This window comes from Oratosquilla oratoria, chromosome 2 (assembly GCF_046742065.1).
Source record: "Oratosquilla oratoria isolate Oo_2021 chromosome 2, ASM4674206v1, whole genome shotgun sequence".
NCBI classification, from domain to species: domain Eukaryota; kingdom Metazoa; phylum Arthropoda; class Malacostraca; order Stomatopoda; family Squillidae; genus Oratosquilla; species Oratosquilla oratoria.
Window position 1 is genome coordinate 69,616,484 of NC_134778.1, and position 10,000 is coordinate 69,626,483.

The 10,000-nt window shown below is 44.6% G+C and overlaps 1 protein-coding gene across 13 annotated transcripts in view; it reads left to right on the plus strand.

Annotated features, from left to right (window-relative positions):
• Eph (Eph receptor tyrosine kinase) overlaps window positions 1-10,000 on the plus strand; it is a 1,120,455-nt gene that overhangs the window by 623,559 nt on the left and 486,896 nt on the right. For all 13 annotated transcript variants that reach the window (XR_012967665.1, XM_076210031.1, XM_076210057.1 and 10 more), the window contains exon 3: window positions 8,491-8,570. Coding sequence is in view for 12 of the 13 variants with exons in the window: in XM_076210031.1 (XP_076066146.1) it covers window positions 8,491-8,570 (80 nt within the window). In the remaining variant the exon portion in view is untranslated. The remainder of the gene's footprint in view (window positions 1-8,490; window positions 8,571-10,000) is intronic.

Below are 10,000 nucleotides of genomic sequence, written 5' to 3' on the forward strand. Positions count from 1 at the left end.
GGAAGGGGAAGGAAAGGGAAGAGGGTAGGGAGGGAAGAAGAACGAGAAGGGATGGTGAGGTATTGAGGAAGGGAAGGAAAAGAAGGGAGAGATTATGGGAATAAGGAAAAGGGAGAGGGAAGAGAAGGGAGTGAGAGAGGGAGAGGTTATGCGGATAGGGGAGAGGGAAGAGAAGGGACGGGAAAGGGATAGTTAGGGAGTGAAGAAGGGAGTCTAGAGCATTATAGGTTGTGCAGATGGGAGAGAAGGGGAAGGGATAGAGATAGAAGGGACGGGAAAGGGATGGGGATAGGTAGGGAGTGAGGAAGGGAGAGAAGAGAAGGGAGAGGTTATGGGGATGGGAGAGAAGGGAAAGGGAGTGGGTAAAGGGTGAGGAAGGGAGTGGGGTAGGAGGGAGAGGTGGAGGACGTCAAACTTATGTGACAGTAATAACAACACTGGTAACATTGGTACAACACCAGTACCGGTTATACTACACCACTTCCTCCTCCTCCTCCTCCTCCTCCTCCTTCTTCTCCTTCTTCTTCTTCACCTCCCGCTCTTCCTCCTGCTCCTCTTCCTCTTCCCTTTTGCCTCTTCCTCCACCTCTTCCACCTCTTCTTTCTCCTCTTTCTCCTCCTCATTCTCTTTCTTAACATCTTTCTCACCCTCTTCTTCCTCTTTCCCCTCTCCCCCCCTACTTTTTCCTCTTCCTCCTCTTCATATCTCCTCTCTCTCTCTCTCTCTCTCTCTCTCTCTCTCTCTCTCTCTCTCTCTCTCTCTCTCTCTCTCTCTCTCTCTCTCTCTCTCTTTCTCTTTTCCTTCACCCCTCCGGTCGCCACCGTAAACCAAATTCAGGGCTGATGTACATCGACGAGACGTATTTCCTAAAGAGATGCAACCAATCGCTGCCGTTCGCGTTGACGAATGATTGGAAGTGATTGGAGTCTGATTGGGGCTTGAGAGACCGGATGAGTTACCAGGGATACCGATCAGGTTTGGTGGAGGTGAGTGGGTGATGGGAAGTGGCATCGGAGAGGAACATGATGGAGTAAAATGTGAAATAGGAGATTAGAACTGTACGTATTTGTATTGGGAAGTTAGGGTATTCTGTGGTGGTGGTGGTGGTGGTGGTGGTGGTGGTGGAGGAGGAGGAGGAGGAGGTAATGATGGTGTTGGTGACGCTGGCGACGAGAAGAGGTGGAAGGTGCTCGAGAGTGAGATGGGAGTTTGCAAATGAGGAAGAAATTTAAGAGAGAGAGAGAGAGAAAGAGCGAATGAGTGAAAAGATATACGCATAGGACCTTTGAAGTTTACTATTGGTGTAATGGCGAGTTAATTTTTAATTGATGAACATATAAAAGGGTAAAATGGACGAGAACAGGAAAGAGAGAGGGAGAGAGAAGCTGCGAGTGGATTATACGTATGGGAGAATGGGTGGAAATAGAACATTTTATGATGATGATGATGTGGAAGAGTGGAAGATTGGGGGAGAGGCAAAGGGGGAAGCCGGACCGGGGGAGATGATGTACAAGGATGTCTGGTAATACCTATTATTACCATATTAATGGTAGCCATGGTAATTACGAAGACGTTTGTGAAGATAAATGCTGAAGAGATGCTGAGGGGGGGAATGGGGGGAAGGGGGGGAGGGGGGCGAGACCAACATGGTTATCTATAATGAAGGCGTATGGTGATGTCGACGTATATCGTGGACTGCACCATGATTAGGTCCGGATTGGAGGTGGTGGGGGGATCGTTGGGGGATCGTTGGGGGGTGGGGGGTCGTTGGGGGGGAACGCATGATCAGTAATACAAATGCAGCCTTAGAGAGCACAAGGGTGACCGCCCTTGCAATACGTGGGTGGTTCCTGGTGGGGGTGATGGGGAGGTTTACCAAGCAAAGAAAAATAGGACCGGGTGGGGCGCGGGGGTGGGGGTGTTGGGTTGGTGGGGAAATGGGGGTTGGATTCTAACGGTTGTTTGAGGTTGGGGAGTGGTTGAGGTTCGTAAGGGGGTGAGGTTGGGAACTTTTCAGTGAAGTTATCTCTTCATTGTTGTTATTATTGTTATTATCATTATTGTTATTATTATTATTATTATTATTATTATTATCTCACTGGCTGAGCGGGTTAGGCGTCGTTACTTGCGGCGAAGGTCGAGGGGATGGGGGTTCGAATCCTGCCATCGGCGAAGTTGAACCAAGGGCATGTTCGTTAAATTCCACGCTACAAAGTCCTCTGTGAGGGGCACCGTCCTAGCCTTCCGATGGGAGGAGTTTGTGACGTTAAACCATATCATTATCAATATTATCATTTTTTCATGAATGTTTTTTATATACAGTACATTTTTTTCATCATTTCGTATTTCATTTATTTGTTTAAAACATTGTGTGTGTGTGTCTCACTGGTGTAAATGGTGGTTAAAAAGGTTTAAGGAAAAAGAACAACAAGAACGTTTGTCGGAGGGAGTGTGACAAAGATGTTCATTATCAGAAACGTTCAAAGGGGGGAGGGGATGCCTTAACTGAATAAAATCACCTGACGACAGATATAATATACAAGAATGTTCACCATCTTTTTGCTATTGAAAGAAAGTCTCTAGGTCATTTCCCCCCTGAAGTCTTGTGTTATCTTTATGTGGAGGAAGAAAACTGACACTGTTATGGAGGGGCAGCGAGGAAAGGATGGAGGGGGCGAGGGGGCGAGGGAGGGAGGGCTGGAGGGGTCGCTAAACGGAGGAGTTGTCAGTGATTGGTATGGAGTGTTTAAGTGACAAAGGAGGGGATGTTGTAAACATGGAAACAGGAGGGCGGGATGGAGGTTATGGAGGAAGAGGGTTAAGGGAGGCGAGGACTACAGGGAGCCTGGAGGGAGTCTGGAGTGGGTGGAGGGAGCCTGGGGGGAGTGGAGGCAGCTTAGAGGAGGTCTGGAGCGAGCCTAGAGGGAGTGGAGGGAATCTGGAGGTAATGTGGAGGGAATCTAGAGGGAGCCTAGAGGAAGTCTGGAAGGAGCCTAGAGGAAATCTGGAGGGAGCCTAGAGGAAGTCTGGAGGGAGCCTGGAGTGGGTGGAGGGAGCCTAGAGGAAGTCTGGAGGGAATCTGGAGGGAGCCTAGAGGAAGTCTGGAGGGAATCTGGAGGGAGCCTAGAGGAAGTCTGGAGGGAGCCTGGAGTGGGAGGAGGGAGCCTAGAGGAAGTCTGGAGGGAGCCTGGAGTGGGTGGAGGGAGCCTAGAGGAAGTCTGGAGGGAGCCTAGAGGAAGTCTGGAGGGAGCCTGGAGTGGGAGGAGGGAGCCTAGAGGAAGTCTGGAGGGAGCCCAGAGGAAGTCTGGAGGGAGCCTGGAGTGGGAGGAGGGAGCCTAGAGGAAGTCTGGAGGGAGCCTAGAGGAAGTCTGGAGGGAGCCTGGAGTGGGAGGAGGGAGCCTAGAGGAAGTCTGGAGGGAGCCTAGAGGAAGTCTGGAGGGAGCCTAGAGGAAGTCTGGAGGGAATCTGGAGGGAGCCTGGAGTGGGTGGAGGGAGCCTAGAGGAAGTGTGGAGGGAGACTGGAGGAAGTCTAGAGGGAATCTGGAGGGAGCCTAGAGGAAGTCTGGAGGGAATCTGGAGGGAGCCTAGAGGAAGTCTGGAGGGAGCCTGGAGTGGGCGGAGGGAGCCAAGAGGAAGTCTGGAGGTAGCCTGGAGGGAGCCTGGAAGGAGTGGAGGGAGCCTTGAGGAAGTCTGGAGGGAATCTGGAAGGAGCCTAGAGGAAGTCTGGAGTGGGTGGAGGGAGCCTGGAGGGAGTTGAGGGAATCTGTAGGGAGTATGGAGGGATCCTGGAGGCCCTCTCTTCCTGACCTCCCAGCAGAACGGTGTTGCCAACTCGATATCCATCCATTCTTATGGCCTTGTTTATTAGTGAACAGTTGTACGAGGCATTTTGTTAATTGAATTATAATGAGTTATAATTGTGGTGTCAGAGAGGGTTCGGAAGAAGGCAATGCTTGGATCTTGCTGGGAGAGGAGGAGGAAGAAGAGGAGGAAGGAGGAGGAGGAGGAGGAGGAGGAGGAGGAGGAAGAGACTTTGAAGCTGGGGAAGCGAGAAGTCAAGAAGACAGGGTGGAACTGGAAGGAAAGGGAATTCCAAAGAGGAGGAGGATGGAAGGGAGGAGAGAGAGGAAGTCTGGAATGGGAACTAGGAAGTAAGTGAATTGGAAGTTTGTGAATGGGAGGACCGTGGTGAAGTTGCACCATAGGAAAGGCTTCCACGAGGAGGAGGAGGAGGAGAAGGAGGACGGAATTGAAAATTAATGAAAAGGTTGAAGGAGAACGAAGAGGTGAAGAACGTAAAAGGTTGAGGAGAAGAGGGAAGGAGGACGAGAATGGAGATTGGTGCGAAAGAGGAAGAGGAAGAAAACGAGTGTGAAAATTGGTGCAAAGATTGAGGGACGAAGGAACTGGACGAGATGAGTTGAGGGAAGAGTGAAGGGTTGAGGGAGGAAGGGTGGGTGGGTGGGTGAAGAAAAAAATCCACAGTATTTCAGAACACCAGGAATCAAAGACAGACGAAAGGGGAAAAAATGAAAATGAAAATAGAAAATAAAATAAATTTTTAATGAAAAGAAGAAATAAAATAGGATAAAAATAGAAACGAAGAATACTTTGGAAGAGAATTATTGTCCCAGATAGCCCCAATGTGGTTACAAATGTTGGCTACCAACTTACCTAAGGCTACCAACACAACTACTGCCACCAACGTCGCATGTACGAGGAAGAGGTCTTGGATCACGTGTTGGACTCGTGATTGACATCCCTCTCGGGAGAGAGCTCAGAGCTCATGTATGACCGATCTATGGGTAATACTGTAACCTTACACGCATACACACACACCCAGCGCAGCGATACTGAAATTATTTCAGCTCTGGGCGGGATTCGAACCCGGACCCCCGTAGTGACATGTGGACCTGCGTGCCAAGTCTGACTAAAACCCGTCCAGAAATGGGGTCGTTGTTGACAAACAAACAAACAGACAGACTTTCGAGCTGATTACATTGATTACTAACACATCCACCGCTGATTCACTCGGGTGCATGTGGACCTCCGTTCCAAGTTGGGTGATGATTCTCCGTGAGAAATGACGATGTTGTTGTTGCAGAACAGACAAACAAACAAACAAACAAACTTTGGCGCTTATTATGTAGATTGGCAACGCTTCCACTTCGGGAGGACGAGCTTGGTTCCATGGCGGCGTTTGTCGATGCGGAGTGCCAACATTGGAAGCACTGACAACAGCACCACCATTCGATAAAGGATGGCTCAAAAGAGTTTTTCGTTTTCTCGTTTAGATTAGAAGTAAATGCTAACGCACGGACATTTGCTTCCCAATGTGTATGTTTGTGTGTGTGTGCAGCAATGCGCATTGTGATTCACCACAGTCTCGGACCACGTGCTGGACTCCTGATGGACAGTCATTATCCTCCCGGATGAGAGCCTTAGTGATCGTATAGTTTGATCTATGGGGAATGATATCACCGTACACACAACGCATAACCATCCACTTGCCCAAGGGGGATAGTAACGGATTGAAGTATGGTGATGCTTGCAAGCCCTGAATTGGGCTTCATCTCTCTTCTGTTGTCTAACAGCCCGAGGCGCGAACTACTACACCAGCAAGCCGTGTGTGTGTGTGTGTGTGTGTGTGTGTGTGTGTGTGTGTGTGTGTGTGTGTGTGTAAAAGGAAGTTAATGTGCTATGCTGTCACCTTTCCTATTTTCCTCCCCACTTATGACATTGGGTTCTTTTCGCCTACTCCTCCCCCCCTTTCCCCCCACTCTCCCTCCCCTCTCCACCCCCCCTCCTCTGCTAATGACGAAACTTCTTCAAAGTTTTCCCTTTGTTGGGTTGACGTGCGCTTGTCTTTTGTTTTTGGCCACGCCCCCTTTTAACCTCCCACACACACACCCCTTGGATGTCGTGCTGGCTTGTGTATAATTGATTCTGGTGAACGCTTGTTTTATTTTTATTATTTTTTCATTGTTTATGTTTTTATTTGTTTATTTGTTATTATGCTATTATTTTTATTAATTTTCATTTATTATCATTATTATTATTATTGTTATTATTATTATTATTATTATTATTATTATTTTTTTTTTTTTTTTTTTTTTTTTTTGTGGCCATCTCATTTGTAAGGGGGAAAGTGCCTTTTGGTATGTGCATATATGTATATATGTATGTGTGTACGTATGTATATGTATGTATGTACGTCTCAGTGATGCTTCGTTAGCGTCAATAGAACTATGAGCGCCAATAACATAATGTTAATATTGTTATTATTAAAGTTGTGTGTTAATAACACTAACAACTTTAATAATAACAATATTAACATAACCACAGAGAATGAAAACAAAATAATTGATATAACTTAGAACCAAAAGCATCAACAACAGTACTAATTAACAAAATTGAAATTAACAACAATATTGATTAACAATATTAACACCACTAGCAACAATATTGACATGATTTGACAAAGAGATCTGGTATTACACTAACCACCATATATAGTTTGCCTTTTGTGACAACATCATCGGTTAAATTACCAACATTGTCACCGAACAAGTGAATGATTGCATCACTGATACCACCAACACCATCATTGCCAACATAGCTTCTTTATGTGCCACCACTTTCATAAAAAAAAATTCTGTCAGCATTGTTGTCAGCGCCTGTTCGCACAGCCTAGTGCTTCCTCTGCCAACGTCACTACCACAGCCAACACCACAGCAGCTGCCATCATGTGACAACGCCTAGCTCAGTCATACCAACACTTTTTGTAACATCACTCTTCAATTCGAATGTTGTTGTTTATTGAATTTTACGTTGCCATGGTTACAAGTTTAATTCTGTTCATATGAAATTTGTTTGTTCAATCAGAGGAGAGAGAGAGAGAGAGAGAGAGAGAGAGAGAGAGCTCATTATAGCTGACACTCCTTCCAATTTATTGGAAATAGTGAACGTAATTGTGGCTGGTGCTGTCACTGCTTGTTATTGTTGTTGTTGTTGTTGTCTTTGAGGATGATGAGAATTGTTTGACCATTTGTTTGCATTTTTCGAGTTAATTAGAAACTTTACCTACTTACTTCCCCCCTTCCCCCCTCTCTCCCTCCAGGTTTGTTATTGTTGTCTTCGCTTTTCTTCGCTTTCGTCGTTTTCATCTTTGTCTCCGTTCTCGTTTTTGGTCATTTTTGTTGTCTTCGTTTTTTTTTTTTTTTTTTACTTCAGTTTTCATTTTCTTCGACTTTACTTTCTGTGCCTCTGCCTCCTTTGTCTTCGCTGTCTACATCTTCGTCTTCATCTCTCCGTCCCCTCATGCCCCAGATCAGCTTTATCTCGAGTTGGAGCACCTACTCCAGAAACACACTCCAGAGGTCACCCAGACTCCTCCTCCTCCTCCTCCTCCTCCTCCTCCTCTTCCTTCTCCTCCAAAGGCGTGCATCTCCCACCACTCAGGTGGATCAAGTGTCCCCCGGACGTATTTTCCCGAAGAGCAGGATGCCTTTGCCTCTGTCTGAGGCAAACTTTGCCCTCCGGGTATTAATTTCCAATTTCCATATTCCATGACACCGATAGCTTTGTTTTCGGTCGAACCAATTCAGGGCAAGGTTTCCGGTTCCGTGGGACAATTCCCCCTCCCCGCCCTTACCCCCTTCCCCCCTCCTCCCCCGCGCCCTAATAAGGTCCTCTCGTTGTCGGTGTTCTTCGGTTTGCTGGGCATAGTTTCGAGAACCTAAAGTCTAGGCCTTATGGTCTCTTGCGCTTTCCTTCATTCTTATGTTCTCTTTGTGATAAAGTTCCCGCTGGTTGTCTAAAAAAATTGTGTTCGTGAGAACTTCATGTAAAATTTGATCTATTTGAGTTTAGGCAAACTTTATATGTATACCTCGTTTCAGGGAACCCGCAAGTAGTATTGCCATATTAGTGATTCATAACTTGTGGCTTGGGAGTCTATGTGGATTTGTTGCCATTTATTTATTTTTTATTATGTATTTTTAAATAAATTTGTTTAATTGTTTCTATTAACTATATGCACGCTTTGATATTCATGGTTTCAATGATGTTTATATGTATACACAATGCCAAGGAACGCGGAAATAGTATTACCATATTAGTGATCCAGAAGTCATGGTTTGGTCGACATGGAAATGTTGCCAATTGTTTATTTATTTTTTCAATTATGATTTTTTTTTCAAATTGGTTTATTTGTTCATTTATTTGTTTATTTACTCTTTATGTATTTACTGCGCTCGTGTTTCCTATGGATCCGCCTTTTCCAGTATACTTCTTGCAATTGAAACTTATTGTATTTTATTGTATCTTTTATTTTATTGTTTATTATTTACTTTAAGGGGGAGGGGTATCCGACCTCGTGTGTGTGTGTGTGTGTGTGTGTGTGTGTGTGTGTGTGTGTGTACACGTGTGTGTGTGTGTATGTATACACGTGTGTAACGCAGATACTTATGTTGTCTCCTTCCTTTGCAGTGGTCTTGCTCGACACAACAAATGAATCAACGCTGGAATGGACCAGATATCCATTTGGACCCAGTGCGCCTTCACCAGGGGTAAGTGGGACGTTATTATCATTATTATTATCATTATAATTGTCATTATTATTATTATTTTTGTTATTGTTATTATCATTATTATTATTACTGTTATTGTTATTGTTATATGTCATGTTATTGGTATAGTTATTAAATGTTGTTATTGTTATTTAAGAACATTAACCTATTCGCTGAAGTGACGCTACCTGAGTTAGATTTGTCGGACATTAGCCAGAGATAAATCTTCGAAGGATCTCACCGTTCCGAATGGATTGATTGTATTTATTGATTAATTTCTGTTTAAAACGCTGTAGAAAAGGCCAAAAAAGGTACAATTTTTTTTTTTATAAATGCCCTTATTAGTGGAAGTTTACTATATTCAACCTACTCCACGGGAGCATCTGTAAAAAAAAAAGAAAAAAAAAAAAAAAAAATATATATATATATATATATATATATATATATCATCCGCTGATGGGAATTTTACAGAAAATTTTCCCGCCCCCTCTAGTCTCGAAGGTAATAAAAAATCACTTTGCGTCAGCCAGAATAAAGAATACGAAGAGTTCGTGTCAGTCACGGGTCTTGGAGGGGTCGGGTGAGGGGATGGGTGGATGTCTGTGGTTTTGTGATTTGATGCTCTTGTTCATAGCGCTCCGGCTTTTATACGAAACGTGATTGGTTTTCGCTCAGTATGCCGCAGGTCTGCAATACACGTTGCATTGCTCTGGTGGACGATGCATTTTGAAAAATCGTTCATGCGAGGCCGCATTTGAGCACAGGATGGATTCAGGAGAGGAACTGAAGCTGACGGGAAACGTGTATGATAACTTAATTTCTTTTTCGTTCAATTTTTTTTTCGTTCATAAATGGATCAGCTGATGCTTCTTTGTGTATCGTGCATGTTTCAATATATATCGTGTCTTGTATTTGTGTTCTGAGGGAAAGCGATGAGGTGGAGGAGGGAGGGAGGGGAGGGGTATTTGATATTGATCGATTGTGATTGGGCTTACTGTGATTGGGATTCAGAAGTGATTGGATTGGATCTGTCGCTAAAGTTGTAGAAATAATTGAAGGGAAAGATTGGTTTTCGGGCTTCGGGGGGCGATTAGGTGACCGAGAGCAGTCTTTGGTTTTAACCAGCGTTTCTATCCCAGTCACGCGTCGCCGTGAAGCAGATGACTTCGCCATAGCGTGGTCTGTCTTGACCAATTATTCCCAAATTAGGGGGGGGGCGTCGTCCCCCTAGTGTGGTGTAAGGAGAATACAAGGGGGATTGGAAGTCATTTCCTAAAATAATAATAATAATAATAATAAAATAAAAAATATAAAATCATTCCGTTTAATAATAATGAAATCATTCCAAGAACAAGTATCTGCTGTTGCATACGTACACCCCAACCCATTTTCTATTAAGATATAGATATGAAAGATATAAATAGAAGAAA